Source organism: Alosa alosa, chromosome 11 (assembly GCF_017589495.1).
Source record: "Alosa alosa isolate M-15738 ecotype Scorff River chromosome 11, AALO_Geno_1.1, whole genome shotgun sequence".
NCBI classification, from domain to species: Eukaryota; Metazoa; Chordata; class Actinopteri; order Clupeiformes; family Clupeidae; genus Alosa; species Alosa alosa.
This window is the reverse complement of record NC_063199.1, coordinates 30,976,070-30,993,569: the sequence shown is the minus strand read 5'-3', so window position 1 is coordinate 30,993,569 and position 17,500 is coordinate 30,976,070. Positions and strand designations below refer to the sequence as shown.

The 17,500-nt window shown below is 45.2% G+C and overlaps 1 protein-coding gene across 1 annotated transcript in view; it reads right to left on the bottom strand.

The window, feature by feature from the left end:
* The window catches only part of iqsec3b (IQ motif and Sec7 domain ArfGEF 3b), a 40,514-nt gene that overhangs the window by 6,926 nt on the left and 16,088 nt on the right, over nt 1-17,500 (bottom strand). Inside the window, exons 6-9 of the mRNA XM_048257118.1 lie at nt 8,553-8,714; nt 6,430-6,552; nt 3,334-3,500; nt 88-227 (exon numbers count right to left, since the gene is read on the bottom strand). Coding sequence (XP_048113075.1) covers nt 88-227; nt 3,334-3,500; nt 6,430-6,552; nt 8,553-8,714 — 592 coding nt within the window. The remainder of the gene's footprint in view (nt 1-87; nt 228-3,333; nt 3,501-6,429; nt 6,553-8,552; nt 8,715-17,500) is intronic.

Genomic DNA, 17,500 nt, shown 5'->3' with positions numbered 1-17,500 from the left:
ATATAAAATAAGAAAACACACATTTTAAATGACCTGCCATCATGACAGAGTGATGACAGCAACCATGTTTACTAAGCGATGACTCACTGTCTTCATTCCCAGGATGCTTTGCTCCACGCGGCTGACGTAGGTCACGTGATCTTCGTTGGAGCGTAGCTCTCTCTGCTGGATGCGCTCGTAAATGCCAGCCACCATCTCACGAGGGATATCGGCTCCATCATCCACACCTGAGGGAATACACAGAAATACTTAAGTGTGTGTGTGTGAGTGTGTGAGTGTGTGTGTGTGTGTGTGTGTGTGTGTGTGTGTGTGTGATACCTGCCAACATCCCTCAATGAATATCAGCTCCATCACCCACACATAAGGGACCACAAAGTAATGATTGAGTGGTCCCACACCACGCCCCCAACATCTGGGGTCTGTAGCCCACATCATGAACAGCTGTAGCGCTAGGGAAGCGAGTGCGTTTTGGCCGCTGGTCGAGGAGCTCACCCCGCGACCAGCAGATGTGACATGATCTTACACTATCTATCTACCTGTTTATATATCTATCTAGGCTATCTATATCTATTTATCTATAATCTAGCTATCTAATGCTGAACACTCCCTACTCGTCTCTCCCATTGCTCTCTGCTTTACTCTCAAGGGTCTCGGTGGCCTCCCTAGGGTGACGTAATGCAATGCATTGTGGGGAAAGAAGAATCACTTCAAAACCGCTGTGAAATAGCAGCTGCTTTTTAAGATTATATTCCGTTTGTGATACCCAACAACATCAAATACAATGGATAACAGTTTAAATGTTTATTACCAACAAGCAAATTGTGCAAATTAAGTTGGAAATGAACCCTGCAACACGGCCTTTAAAGGGCTGCATGCTGCCAGACATGATACTGTAGACTTGTGACACTCTGAATGCTTTAATTCACCTGCAAACTCCTTCTCTGAAATTGCAAACACACCGGACATTATCTCTATTTGTCAGAATGACAAAATAGTTAAAATATTTGAAGTGTCATGTGCTTTTTATCTATTTATGGAGTACTCATACTGTACAAAAACTCTGAAATACCGGCTTTTGATCGTGTTAGTGTTTCGCAGCCAAGGTCATATACATAAGATGGTGGTCTGTCTGGATTTTGCATTGGGGGGCTATTTAAAAGGCCAAAGGCCAAACAGTTGGAAAAAGTATTGTTCCATATCAGCAGTTATAGGTAGTTATTGTACCGATAAACCTGTAAAACTTGTTGAACTGCTTTCATCAACTGGAATATTTGATTCCTAATGAAGCTTGACTTGTTAAGTGGAATCAAATAAAGTATATAAGTGTGTGTGTATGTGTGTGTGTGCGTGTGTGTGTGTGTGTGTGTGTGTGTGTGTGGCAGGTGACGCATTAACGCCCACGTCTAAAGACAGAGATATCTGCCACCATCTCACAACAAAAATCTGCTCCATTACCACACCTGAGGTGTCACAAAAAATGTGTGTGTGTGTGTGTGTGTGTGTGTGTGTGTGTGTGTGTGTGTGTGTGTGTGTGTGTGTGTGTGTGGTTGTGTTTGAATGTGTACCAGTGCATTTGCATGCGTGGGTAGGAGTGTGAGGCATCATCCAGGCATATCCATTCTATCATCCACTCCTGACAGACCACAAACAACTTTGTGTGTGTGTCTCTAGCAAGTTTGCAAAAGTATATTTTTACAGAAGATTTCAAAGATGTACACATTATGTGTGTGTGTGTGTGTGTGTGTGAAAAAGAGAAAAACGGGGTTACAAAGTGACAAAGTGAGTGTGCCCTAGTGCCTAGAGATTTTAGGATTTATTTCGTTTTTATTTCAAAAAAATGCTGCATCACATCTTAAGCTTTACGATGCACTCTTTTTTCATCATAAGCCTGCCCTCTACAGTATTAGTGGTGATTAATCTTCACCTTTCCGTGGTCTTTGCTGTACCGGTAATGAAGTTTTTATTAAAAGTGTACTTTGCTTGTAATGAATAAGGGTTAACCTAAATAAATGATGCCATGGGCTTCTCCAGAGGGAGGGATCTCTTCTCTTTGGTTTAAAATATGTATGGAGAGTGTGTAAGATGTTAATGACTGCAGCAAGAGACCACATCCAATCATATCAAATTGCATGTACAAACACAAGGGGGCATCTGATTGCTTTTTCACCTTGTGTGTGTGTGTGTGTGTCTACGTCTATGTGTGTGTGTGTGTGTGTGTGTGTGTGTGTGTGTGTGTGTGTGTGTGTGCGTGTGTGTGTGTGTGTGTGTGTGTGTGTCTACGTCTGTGTGTGTGTGTACATGTGTGTGTGTGTGTGGTTGTGTTTGAGTGTGTGCCAGTAGTTTTTGATTTAATGCATTTTTCAGCTTCTTACTGCCTCCTTCCATAGTACGTGGGATAACGATCAAAAGCCCAGAATCCTCCATACCCTACCTCCTCCCATCTCCAACACACACATTTCCCCACTGTCACACACACACAGCAGCAAGAGATACAGCATTCACACACACACACACACACACACACACACACACACTCTGTTCCTACAACACACACACACACACACACACACACACACACACACACACACACACACACACACACACACTCTGTTCCTACAACACACACACACACACACACACACACACACACAAACACACACGCTCAGATACACACAGACACACACCCACACACACCCGGCTGTCCTTCCACAGGGACCCTGTGCTCTTTTAATGTGGGTTCCTCTCCACTCTCCTTCTTTGATATGCTGCAGTAATAATTCTGCTGCTGCCTGGTCTTGTGTCACAGGCATCCAACTTTCCCTGTGCATGACACTCTTTCTCTCTCTCTCTCTCTCTCTCACATATGGTCCACAGGGTCCCCACTGAGCTAGTCTATTCCCACGGACAGATCAAGCTCTTGGTGTGATGTCCTGTACATCAGATATACAGCTGCATTGACTAGAAAACACAACCAGTGATGTTCTGGTGTCATGCTCAGTGTCACCAGGAGACTGGTGATTGGTTGTTGAGGTGTAAATGATGACATGCGATTGGCAATTGAGGCATGAATGATTACATGCTATTGGCTACAGAGGTGAAAGATGATGTGATTGACTACTGAAGTGTAAGACACTAGATGTGTTTGGCTATGTGCATGGGATGGCACACGATTGGCTTCCGAGGCGTAAAAGGTGTCATGTGATTGGCCAGTGAGGTGTTAAAGGTCACATGTGATTGGTCTTTGAGGTGTAAATGGTGACACGTGATTGGCCAGTGAGGTGTAAAAGGTGATGTGTAATTGGCCAGTGAGGTGTGTGCGCTGGTGTGTCATACCCCTGAGGTTGCGTATGAAGTCCTCCAGCAGCATCTTGCGCTCAGGCTTAATGTTGGGGCTGTACATGTCCGTGTTGAGGAGGACCACGGCAAAGGCCAGGATGAAGATGGTGTCGGGATTATGGAACTGCTGCACTACGTCAGGGTTGCACATACAGTACCGCTGGCTGAATGGAGAGATCAGAGAGAGAGAGAGAGAGAGAGAGAGAGACTTTATCAGTCAAAAGGAACTGGACAATAAGTTAAAAACAAAACTCACACACATACACATACACACATACCTACTGTAGAAAAAACAGAAAGACAGGAAGGAGAGGGGAAAAGAAGAGAGAGAAAGAAAGAAGAAGAGAAGGAGAGAAGGAAGAATTCTGTAAGAGGGTGATTGAGATTGGAGAGAGAAAGACAGGAGGAGGAGGAGATAGAGAGGGATAAGACAGGAGGAGGAGATAGAGAGGGATAAGACAGGAGGAGGAGGAGGAGAGAGAGAGAAAGACAGGAGGAGGAGGAGGAGATAGAGAGGATAAGACAGGAGGAGGAGGAGATAGAGAGGGATAAGACAGGAGGAGGAGGAGATAGAGAGGGATAAGACAGGAGGAGAAACACAGCAGGTGACAGAGGAAAAGGCAGAGAAGGAGAAGAAAAGATAAATGGAAAAAAGAGAGAGAGAGGGAAAGGGGAGGAGAAAGGGGAGGGAGAGTGGGGGAGGGAGAGCAAGGGGAAGGAGAGTGGGGGGAGGGAGAAAGGGGGGAGGGAGGAGGGGGAGGGAGCAAGGGGAAGGAGTGGGGGAGAGTGGGGGAGGAGAGTGGGGAGAGCATGGGGGAAGGAGGAGGAGGGAGGAGAGTGGGGGAGGAGAGTGGGGAGAGGGAGGAGGCAGGAGAGGGAGACATGACTTGCAAACAGAAACCACAGGGAGAAACACCCTATGCATGGCTTAGCCCCACACCATATATAACACGAGACACCCAGATGAATGGGACCTCAGCCCACAGAGAGAAGACTAGGGGAGGGGAGGGGGGGGGATAGAGAAGGAAAGAGGGAGAGAGGGAGAAAGAGAGTGAAGGAGAGCAGGGAGAAGAAAGAGAGGTTCTCGTGCCTGAGGGCTTGGTTTTATGGATTCCGCCATGAGATTGAGACTGTGGCACTTTGTTGCCTTGGGATACCATTTATTCTCTGTTTCCTCTCAAACACTGCCTTCCACCCACACACACTCAAGCGAACATTGAGAGGAATGGATACACAGAGAGAGAGAGAGAGAGAGAGAGAGAGAGAGAGAGAGAGAGAAAAACAGGGGTAGTCAACGAGGGAGGAGGAAGAGAAATGAGAAGGAGAGGGAGGGAGAGATGATGAAAGAGTGAAGAGTGAAGGACAGTTAAAGTGAAGGGGAGGGAGATATATGGTGTGCATGAGAGAGAAAGAGACAGAGAGAGAGAGAAGACAAAGGGGAGTGGGAATAAGTCGGAGGAGAGAGATGCTTTATCAGAGCAACAACAAAGTGACAATTTCATGGAGGAGGAAGTGAGGAGGTGGAGATCAAATCATAAGACAGAGAGAGCAGACGAGAGAGGAGATGGGTGGAGGAGAGGAGGAGGGGAGAGGAGGAGAGGAGGAGGGGAGAGGAGGAGAGGAGGAGGGGAGAGGAGGAGGGGAGAGGAGAAGAAGAAAGGAGAAGAGAGGAGAGGAGAGGATGAGAGAGGAGAGGAGGAGATGGGTGGAGGAGAGGATGAGAGAGGAGAGGAGGAGATGGGAGGAGAGGAGAGGAGAGGAGGAGATGGGTGGAGGAGAGGAGAGGAGAGGAGAGGAGGAGAGAGAAGAGGATGAGAGGAGAGGAGAGGAGAGGAGAGGAGAGGAGAAGAAGAGATTGGAGGAGAGGAGGGGAGAGGAGAGAGGAGAGGAGAGGAGGAGAAAGGAGAAGAGAAGAGAGGAGAGAGGAGAGGAGAGGAGGAGAGAGAAGAGGAGGAGAGAGGAGAGGAGAGAGGAGAGGAGAGGAAGAGATTGGAGGAGAGGAGGGGAGGGGAGAGGAGAGGAGAGGAGAGGAGAGGAGGAGATGGGTGGAGGAGAGGATGAGAGAGGAGAGGAGGAGATGGGAGGAGAGGAGAGGAGGAGATGGTGGAGGAGAGAGGAGGGAGAGAAGAGGGATGAGAGAGGGAGAGGAGGAGGAAGAGATGGAGAGGAGAGAGAGGAGGAAAGGAGGAAGAGAAGAGGAGAGGAGAGGAGAGAAGAGGGATGAGAGAGGAGAGGGAGGAGATGGGAGGAGAGGAAAGGAGATGAGGGGAGAGGAAGAGGATTGGAGGAGGAGGGAGGGGAGGAGGTGAGAGGAAAGGAAGAGAGGGATGAGATGGGAGGAGAGGAGAGGAGAGGAGGAGATGGGTGGAGGAGAGGAGAAAGAGGAGGAGAGAGGAGAGGAGAGGAGAGGAGAGGAGAGGAAGAGATTGGAGGAGATGAGATGAGACGAGGAGAGAGATGAGAGAAGAGGGAAGGAGAGAGAAGGAGCTGAGGATGAAGACCTTTGATTGTGTGCCGGAGTTATTTTTAAACCAAAGTGAGCATTACATATTCATGACTGTCACATAATCATGTTATTTTTCAGTGTGTGTGTGTGCGTGTGTGTGTGTGTTGTGTGTGTGTTTATGTGCGTGTGTGTGTCTGTGTGTGTGTGGCAGAGAGGCACAGCATCCTGAAGAGTGTAAACAAGACTTCCTGAGCAGCTCCAGACCGCCACCATCACCTGCATTCATAATGCACTGAGAGGACGTTTAAATTCATGCAATGACAATCAACGCTCACTGAGTTCACATCCTCTCTCTCTCATAACACACACACACACACACACACACATAAACACACACACACACACTTGCTGAAGGACACATTTTTATTGGTATGTGTTTTTGTGTCGGTATGTGTTTGTGAGAATGAGGGGTTGAGGGTGTGTTTCTGTATGTGTGTGTGTTTATTTGTTAAAATGTGTTTGAGCATGTGAGGGGTGTGTGTGTGTGTGTGTGTGTGTGTGTGTGTGTGTGTGTGTGTGTGTGTTTGAGTGTGAGGCAGTGTGTTTCTTGATATGTATTTGAGCATGTGAGTGTGTGTGTGTCTCACCTGAATGCCTCGATGAGTCTCTCCACCTTCTGGGCCTCTCCCTGGACGCGAATATGCGCCTGGAACTTCCTCAACGCCTCGTCCAGCTCCAGCCCTGAGAAGTCCATCTCATCCACCACACAGCTATCCCAGGGAGGGGAGAGAGGAAGAGAGAGGGAGAATTGAGAGGAGGGGGGGCCGGAGAGAGGTTTAACATCTATTTATTGAATCAGTCCTCAAACCATGGAGTCATGACGCGTACATAACAATGCCAACGTCTGAGCAGTGAGAGAGAGATGATGAAAGGATAGACGGGGTGGTAGATAGAGATAGGCGGGGAGGGCAGATAGATAGATAGCTAGATAGTGAAATAAACTTAAAGCAAACTTAAAGCAAAAATATTACATAGGTTAACCTTCTGATGTTTTATATGGCAACTAATTTTGGTTTCATCTTCAAATTAATTTGTATGGTATGTGGTCATGGGAACAACCTGAAAAGATGCCAATCATTTCCATTTTAGGTCATGTACAGGTTATGTACGATGAAGAGTATGACGTAGTGCTGTGGGCCAGGATGTTAAGAAAAAGAAGCTTTCACAACAAAAAACTATATTGCCAACTATATTGCTAAAAGACATCAGTTAGCATTCTTAGCATGCTGTTTCTTGTTGGTGTTTGCAAGGTTCTTGCTTCCCTTTTAGGTAGTGGCAGTAGCACACAGGTTTTAGAGGAAAAATGTACTTTCAAAACCATATTGAAGTTCCTCATAGAGACAAGTGTAACATATGAAGTGAGATTCATCAGTGTGTCAAGCGCTCGGTGGCTTAGCGTAGACCTACACTCTGTGGCTGCGATGTTAGGGGAGATTCCGGTCTATGGCAGCACTGGCTTTCTCATTAGGAGCAGACAAGCCCTGGCAGCTGATGAGGCTCTCCTACTCCTGCTCACTAAGCCCCACTGTAACAAGCTGATTACGCTGTAGAACCAGGCCATCGAATCCACTTCCCCTTCAAAATGTGCTGCCACCGCTGCTACTGCCCACACAGAAGATGGGCGGACAATAAAAAATACACCACAGGCACCAACTGTGCTGTGGACAGGGGGAAGCCATGCTGGTTCAGCACATCCCAGTCGCCCCACAGACACATGGGCTCTCCATTAGCCACTGGAAACTGTGGACAGTCATCCTTTTCCCCCCATCCGGCAGCACTGGCACAAAGGAGCCAGTGTCCTCTCAGCGCCTTAGCACTATTTAAGAAGCCTCTCTGTTCCTTGAGAGCGGCTCTAGAATCTGCCTATAGATTAACATACGGATTCCATGCGCTCGCAGAGCCATATGTGTGTGGTCGTGTCCCTCTGACGGGTTGCTGCGATGTGGTCGAGGGTTTGCCTGGAAAGCGTTGGTGGTGGGGGCGGAGGCGGCTCCAGTGGCTGTGTGTGCATGATGAGCAAATCCTCTTTGGTGCTTTTCTCCTGTGACCTACTTCCTGTCGTGTGCGAACCTGACGCGACGCGACAGCTCGAGAGGCGAGGCGCTGGCGCTGGCTCACTCCTCTCTTCCAGAAAAGTCCGCGGAGCCAGAGTGGCCGATACTGACGTCATACATACAGTACACACCACATCTGTCGGCCCTCGTTTTGTGCTACGCACGGGCTCGCACTTGCTCTCTCTTGTCCATTGTCCGGCCAGCCCGACCCGGCCTCACTCCCAGCCGACACTATCGCTAGAGTGACTTCTCATTCTCCTCTTCCTCAGGGTCATCTTCTCATTCTCCTCTTCCTCAGGGTCATCTTCTCATTCTCCTCTTCCTCAGGGTCATCTTCTCATTCTCTTTCTTTTCTCATTTCTCATTCTTCTCTTCTCATTCAATCTCTCTATTGTTTGTGCATCTGTATGTCACAGATGCACACAGATGCTTAAAAAACACACACACACACACACACACACACACACACACACACACACACACACACAAAGCACCTTTGCCCATAGACACATGGTGTATGTTCTGTGCATACACATACATATAAACACACACACACACACACACACACACACACACACACACACACACACACACACACACACACACACACACACACACACAGGCCCACATACACACATACGCACAATAGGACTTACTCAAGCACGTCTCTGTTGAACTGCTTCTTGGCGTTTCCCAGGAACTCTCCGATCATCTGTCGACTGAGCCCCTTCCTCTGCAACAGGAAGTGGGCCACGCCAATGGGTGTGTCTGGGATGAATCCGCGGGAGATCAGGAACTCAATGCCTTTATCCGGGTTTCTGTATGGAGGCATAGGAAATTGAACACACATCAAAACTTGGCACAACAGCCACCATAGCCAACTTAGTCTTATGTGTATGTGTATGAGTGTATTTGCATGGATGTGAAAGTGTGTGCCAGCTTTGGACTCTAGACTGAAGCTCAGTGATGTCACTTCCTGTGGTTGGGGACCTGCACTGTCATGCACTCCTCATTGGCATTGCTAACATGTTTGAGTGTGTGTCCTGTCTTATCTGTCTATCTGTCTGTCTATCTTATGTCTTATCTTTCTACTGTGGGTCTATGGAGGTGGTATCGGAAAGTTACCTATTTTCGCCCTTTTACGTGTATGTGTCACTTAATATTCATTTATATACAAATCAAGACAGCGGATTCCTAAAGAAACACAAGCACCCACTCCATAAGGGTATCTAAATTATCTCTGTACCAAAAATTACATTGTACAGTTACTCAAAGAGCTGTAAACAGTGTTTTAAGTCTGTGTGTACAAAATCCACCCACCAGCCCAGCACCAAACTCCAAGCACAGTAAACAAAATACCAATATTTTAGCCAGTAAAAGCTCCCCGTAAGAACCAAACCAGACTTTGTTCAAATCTACACACTTACAGCTACGGCAAAATGTAAGGTTCATCAATCAAATATTATTCTGAAGTATTAATTGGAATATTGGAAAACATTGTTTTCCAATATTCAAACGAAAGGGGCAGGAATTGGTACTTTTACGATAGCTGACAGAGACTGTGTCTTCAGCCATATGGGTTATGCAGTATGGTTATTGTTGACTTCAGTCTGTGTTGTACAGTATGTGTCATCATGTTAATTATGTTGTTAGTGAATGTTGTGTGTGATGTGTGCATGCTACTGAGACCTTGAATATATCTATCTATCTATCTATCTACCTATCTATCTATCTATCTATCTATGTTGATATGTTTGATGTTTGCTTTCAATATATTTTATACTTTGGTCTTTCATCTATTTTTTCCCTCCAAGTCTGTTTGCCGTTTGTGAGATCCAGACAGTAGTCAGAACACATTCTTTATATCCAACCTAAATAACAGTAAAAGTGTGTGTGAGTGAGTGTGGGCATGTGTGTATGTGCGTGCGAGTGTGCGTGCGTGAGGAACAACAGCAAGAGAGAGACAGAATAAGTGTTTGTAGAGCAGGACGTAATCCCCTAATAATGTCCATTTCAGCTGAATGCCCTTGAAAAAGAGCTGAGCGTCATCCGTCTTTGTTCGGACGCAACCAGAGAGGCAGCGGGCAGCCGTGGGAAGAACCCTGGGCTGCTTCCTTATCAGCTTCCCCTGCTCACTATCATCCATTCCCAACACTTCACTGAGGTTAATTACCCACAATGCTCAGGCTAAGACCATCTCTTCCTGAGACAATGGAATGCAATCCTGTGCTGAGAGTTACAGTGTTCCATTTGGGACCAGGCTGGATATTCCGTTCCATTCACACTGCACTTCAAGTCTGCACCAGCTAATGAACCCAGAGGTGCTGAACGCATGCCAACACATTTATATTGCATTATAAATCAGGCAGATGGACTGAAGAGGCCAAAGTATTTGGTTGTGAGTGTGTAAATGGATTTTCCAGAGAACAAATTGAGTTGTGCTGCTGCAATTGATACTTAATACAACCTATGATTGAGTATTGAATATCAGCGTACACATCCTGTAGCAAATAAGATTAGCCAGTAAACAGTATGTTGATCCTAAATTCGATTAGTAACGAAAGTTAAAAAACATTTCTCCAGATGCAGATCCTCATGAAGGAGGACCAAGATATTGTGACCTTCTACCTTGTATGAAAATGTGAAGTAAATCAGAATAGTGCTTTTTAAGTTATTTGACACACACACAAGCACACACGCACATACACACACGCACGCACACACACACACACACACACACACACACACACACACACACACCGCCGGAAAGACAGACAGACCCAATTACAATATCCTCTGCCCCCTACCGAGGTTGAGGGTAATGAATATTTCAAATATGCATGGTTAGTATCTGAGTGGGAGGCACAAGGGTGTAACAGGTCAAATTAATTTTCCATGCCACTGTTCACAGAGTCGCTGTGTAAAGATCAGAATATTCCCACTGTTCCAGACAGTATTACTTTGTAAGGGTCAGAACATTCCCACTGTTCTGGACAGTATTACTTTGTAAGGATCAGGACATTCCCATTGTTCTGGAGACAGTCGCTCTCTAAGGATCAGAACATTCCCACTGTTCTGAAAACAGTCGCTCTCTAAGGATCAGAACATTCCCACTGTTCTGGACACAGTCGCTCTCTAAGGATTAGAACATTCCCACTGTTCTGGACACAGTTGCTTTCTAAGGATCAGAACATTCCCACTGTTCTATGCAGCTTGTCATGACTGGCTCCATGATGCTATGGGGCGGAGGGATTTGTTTGATGGTTGTGATGAGTTATTTTTATGGTACAGATGCCCCTTTAGCTGCTGGCTAGCACGCACATGAGACAAAGAGTGTTCTTCATGAGTTCTGTCAGTCAGAATTAGCCCACTTTCACTAAGACCATGATTTTTCTCACACACACACACACACACACACACACACACACACACACACACACATGAGAACAAGACCCAAGCCTCTAAATCATTCTGAAACAAAGCTGAGTGAGCTTGAGAAACTTACGGAGAGCTTTGTCTCTGATTGGGATGAGTTCTCAGGCAAGTTTCCAGTGAATAATAAACTGATCTTGATGTACCCACAGTGTTTTTATTTAGGTCTCACTATGATGCCTCTGACATTTAGCTAAAAGTGAACTACCTATTTCACCAGACTACACCCCCTGCACACACTTTTGCAAGCACATGGACACACGGGCACACACACACACACAATTGTTTGTCAGCCCTAAAACATGAAATGCACCTTGTACCTCTTACACACAGTTGCACCTGGCATGCTAACACAGGAATGCTCTCACACAGAGAAAAAAAAACACACACACATACACACACACACACACACACACACACACACACACACACACACACACACACACACACACACACACACACACACACATAAACACACACATGCAATCATGGGGTGCTAATGAACACATCCATATTTTTGTTTTTCACTTACAGTAGAGTAATTTATTTATAGAGTCTGTCCACGCATACCCAGACAAGCGTGAGCCTCACGCCACACACCACATCCATCAGTAAGGGGCTTACATAACACACACACACACACACACACACACACACACACACTAATACACTCCCTCTTCCTCTCTGAAATGCAAACTCATACACACTCACATATATGTGAAAAGCAAAGACATACTGTACACAGGCATATTTTCACGTGAGTACACACACACATACACACATCAGCTTGAGTGCCCCCACCAAACACAAACACACACACACACACACACACACACACACACACACACACACACACACACACACACACACACACACACACACACACACACACACTTGCATGCACACATATAAGGCCCGTAGTGGCGGTAGTCTTATATAAGAAACGCATTCAGGTCTAATGGGACTGAGCTTTGTAAGGACTGCAGATCCCCTGAAGTGCAGTTGAGCATCTGCTGACTGCTGAGCAATATCACATTCACACACACACACACACACACACACACACACACACACACACACACACACATCATCGCACACACACACACACACACACACACACACACACACACACACACACACACACACTAGCACACACACACACTAATACACACACACACACATACACACACCCCATACACATATTAATATATTAACAATGTATATAGAAAAATCACTATTACACACACACACACACACACACACACACACACAATATCATATAGATCTCTCACATTGTAAACGAGTTCATACTAACCAATCATACAGCCAAGGAAAAACATCAAATACATACACACACACACACACACACACACACACCAACGCACACAACGCACACACACACACACACACACACACACACACACACACACACACACACACACACACACACATGAACCCACACACTCATAATCCCATGTTGTTCTAAATAGCTGCCTTGATGATGTCTGTCCTGATTGCCTTCCCATCTCTATCCTCTATCCCTCCTCGCTCCCTTCCTTTTTCTTTTTGTTTCTCCCTTACATTTTTTTATCGTCCCTCTGTCTTTTGTCTTTATTCTTCTCTCTCTCTCTCTCTCTCTCCTTCTAGGTTCTTGTGTATCTCACTGATGATACATTGAGGTGATTGAAACATCTGAAAGATTTGCACAGATGACATGGAAAAACTAGTATAAACATTCAGCCACACTTTTACAGTCAAATCTTCATCTTCACCTGAACCGAATACAATAACACAGGAAACAAATGTATCTTTGAAGGGATGCAAGGAAAGCGGTAATAGAACTGGGCTGTATTCAAAGGGCCCCATAATGTACAGTATGTACAGATGGATATGTATTCCTCTGTCATGTGTTGTTATTGTAAATCATATTAAATGCAGTGGAGAGGTTGAGCAGAAGACACGACTGTGATAGGGGTTTGGCACAGGCTGGCAGTGATCTCATTGGTCAGTTGGCCGTGTCTGGGAATTCTATTTTGGATTAAGTCCCTACTGATCTTTCCCCCTCCCCCATCTCCCTTAAACCGTGATGTCACTGGTTGAGCTAAGAGAAATCACATGCATGTTTATTTATTTATTTATTTTCTGCATATCAGAGTCTCATATTCAGTACAAAGACACACACAGACACACACACACAAACACACACACACACACACACACAATATCTGGCATGCTACAATCCCCCCCAACACACACACACACACACACACACACACACACACACAGACACACACACACAGATGCCTTCTACACCCATATACAAATGTACAGCGCACCCAGCAGAGTGGAAAAAAACACAACCACCACATGTGTCTCAGCATTATAGCCCACCCCTGCTTTTGCATTCAGACTATTATGTGCCATCTCCTCCTCCTCCCCCTCTATCTCCTATCTCTCTCTCTCACACACACACACACACACACACACACACACACACACACACACACACACACACACACACACACACACACACACAGACACACAGACACACACACACACACACACACACGTGTTCTCTCCCTTTTCCTGTGGTTGTCTTTCTTGAAAGAACATCAGGAGCATCGGGCCCTTGTTTGCAATCTGCTTCATTCCTCCTCTCAGTACAAAATGAAGCCATATTATGACTTAGACATACAGTATTATGTATAACTGCTTCATTCCTCCTCTCAGTACAACATGAAGCCATATTATGCACCCTTATTACACACCCTTCTCCTCCTCTCAATACAACATGAAGCCATATTATGGCTTTTAAATACAGTATTATGTATAACAATGCTCATCCCAGTCACTTCTGTATGCCTGTCAACACACCCTTCTCCTCCTCTCTCTTCTCTCTATGCCCATCTCTCTCTATCTGTCTGTCTTCTACACTCTGGATCCTTTTCCATCCATCTCTCTCTCTCTCTCTGTATCTCTCCATCCATCTCTCTCTCTCTCTCTCTCTCTGTATCTTTCCATCCATCTCACTCTATGTGTGCCTCCCTCTCTTTCTCTACCTCCCTCTCTCTCTCTCTCTCTCTCTCTATCTGCACCTCTGAGCTCAATCCCCCATTCCCTTAATCATTTGGGTCAGTGGTCCTCAAAGGCACTCACTCTAGCGTGCACAAAGTTATTACAGATAAAATAATCTCACCAACAGCTCTCTCTCTCTCCCTCTCGCACGCACGCACGCACACGCACACACACACACACACACCACAAACACACACCACAAACACATACACGTAAGTGAGAGCTAAGGCCAGAGGCCAGTTAAGTGCATGAATGGATCCTGGTTTCCATAGTAACTCAGGTGATGCTTTAACTACAAGTCAGCTTGAATCATAGACCTCTTGTCACAGTGAATCACATCAAATCACATACACACAGGCACACACACACACACACACATTGAGCACTGGATTGTTCAGAGCATAAAGGTACATTGACTGCTGAGGTGTGACTAACTCTGAATCCACGATGCATTCTTCCCATGTGTATACTATACACATACACATACTGATGGTGGTGTGTGAAAGATGCTCACCATAAGAGTATTAGGACAGTGTTTGCCAGAAGCTCTAGTGTGTGTGTGTGTGTGTGTGTGTGTGTGTGTGTGTGTGTGTGTGTGTGTGTGTGTGTGTGTGTGTGTGTGTGTGTGCTTGTGTGTGAGTAGGCCTACATGTATCACCCCTGAGCAAGCAGTAGGCTGACAGGCATGAACAATAGTCATCAGAGCCTAACGGCCTGTAGCAAAGCTCCACCGCAGCCTAGCCTGAGACCACAGACTCCCCACCACCCCACCCCCCCCCCCCCTGCCATCACAGGCTCTCCCTCTCTCTCTATCACAGAGCTAATTATGACTGATGAGTGTAATTATTACACATGCTGCTGATCACCAGTGCATGTCTGCTAGTTAGATAGATAGATAGATGGATAGATAGATAGATAGATAGATAGATAGATAGATAGATAGATACTTTATTGATCCTCAAGGGGAAATTCAAGAAATTCAAGTTTATGCTTATCTATCTGCATTATGCAAATCAATGATTGCATGTACTTGTATGCACATGAACGTGTTTCCATATGCATGTGTTTGGCATGTTTTTCTATGTGTATGAATTATTTAAGGAGCATGTTTAGGTAGTGAATCTTCACCAATATTGTTTCCATAAAATTTACTTTGAAGGGCACACATGTTTTCAGAAAATTCCATTTTTAGAGGCACAATAAATGGTCATAGCTGTTTTGTTGCACTCCCATTCTGTGTAGGCAGCTCAGCTGGTGTTGGCCCGAGGCTACTTGGGTAATGTCCCCCTCCCTCCTGATCCACACACCCATATAAAATAATGTGATCATCTTTGGTGCTTGCCCACTCTTTTTGTTACCTGAAATGGGCCCACATCACATCACAACACAGCTGCATCTCTCTAGCCCTTTTAGAAAGCTCCCACTCAACTACCAAACATCCTCTTAGAAAGCTCCCACTCAACAACCAACCAACCTCTTAGAAAGCTCTCACTCAACAACCAACCATCCTCTTAGAAAGCTCTCACTCAACAACCAACCAACCTCTTAGAAAGCTCTCACTCAACAACCAACCATCCTCTTAGAAAGCTCTCACTCAGCAGCTAAATCAGATTAAGTCTTCCACACAGACCCCACCCCACCCTGCATCAGTCATTGTAAATATATAACATATAATTCCCAGACAGCCTATTGCTGAATAAACGGGTGATTATAACTATGTCACTGTGTGTGAGTCTCTCTCTCTCTCTCTCTCTCTCTCTCTCTCTCTTGTGTGTCTGTTTTTCTGCTGTTACTAGATCTTAGCAACAATAAATAACCAGAATAATTTACACACATGCACACACACACACACACACACACACACACACACACACACACACACACACACACACACACACACAATCACGCACACACACACATCTAGGAATATTGTATGTGCTGCACACTTTGGGCCAACATAGCTGCTGCCCTAGGGGGAAATGATAAATGCCTGTTCAAGCTTGCCAGTTTTCACTCATTTGGTCACTCTTTTCCACAGACAGCAAAGCATTTCACACTGAACAACTGGACAGGTCATTTCACCTCATGGACAGACATTCTAACTGGAAAGTGGCTTTCTTGCTGGCTAGTATCAGGACCTAAGGCCTGAGATGAATTTGGACAAAATGGCTGCTTACTTGTTGTACATGCAGACTATGTACAAATCTGTGCTTGGATTAACATTAGGCGGCATTTTAAGGAGTAGATTAGAGTGAAAAAAGATAGAGAAACACTAAACATTACTAGGGAGGACGAGAAAAGGCCACAGTTCAAATATTTTTTTAATGTCATAAAAATTGCCTTGAGAAAAAATCTTTCATTATTGCTTTGTTATCTTGAGATATAACAAAATAATTATCTTGTTATCTTAACCTTGTTTTCTCAAGATAATATGAAAATTAAATGATTTTCTCAAAATAACAAAGTTCATCATCTCAAGATAACGTGATCATTTTATTGTTACCTCGAGATAACATCATTAAAAAAATGATTGCCCTTATGGCTTTTCTTGGCTTCTTATGGCTTCATGATTGTCATTTCTGAATCAACACTACATTTTAATGACCATAATTTTTGAGATACCACTTGATATTGCATCAGTGTGTGTTATCCTTATAGCTACAAAGCAGATAAAAAGGCTAAGCAGTGGTAGCCTAACTTGTGAGCTAACTTTCAGGTGACTAACAGGTGAACACTGGACAGTAAAGTTCTGTTAGAATGTGTAATGTTGTGCTTATTTGACTGTTTTGTGGCGGTAAACAGTTAGATGAGAAGCTACATGTGTGTACTGCTGGTGTATCCACTGGATATGTATCTCAGATGGCTTATACGCTATCCGTACTTGGGAAACAGGATGTGGCTGATCAGAGTGTTTGTTCCAAGTTGATAAGTTCATACACACTAGAGAATCAAACGGTGTAGCCTTGATGATGAATCGTCAAAGGCCCAGTCAAAACAAACACCAGCCGGCTGAATGGAGTGAGCTGCAGCTTCAGCTGAGGTGACTAACGGTTTTGTGCTGGTTGTGTGCTGGTTGTGTGCCAGTGAAGTTCTCGCT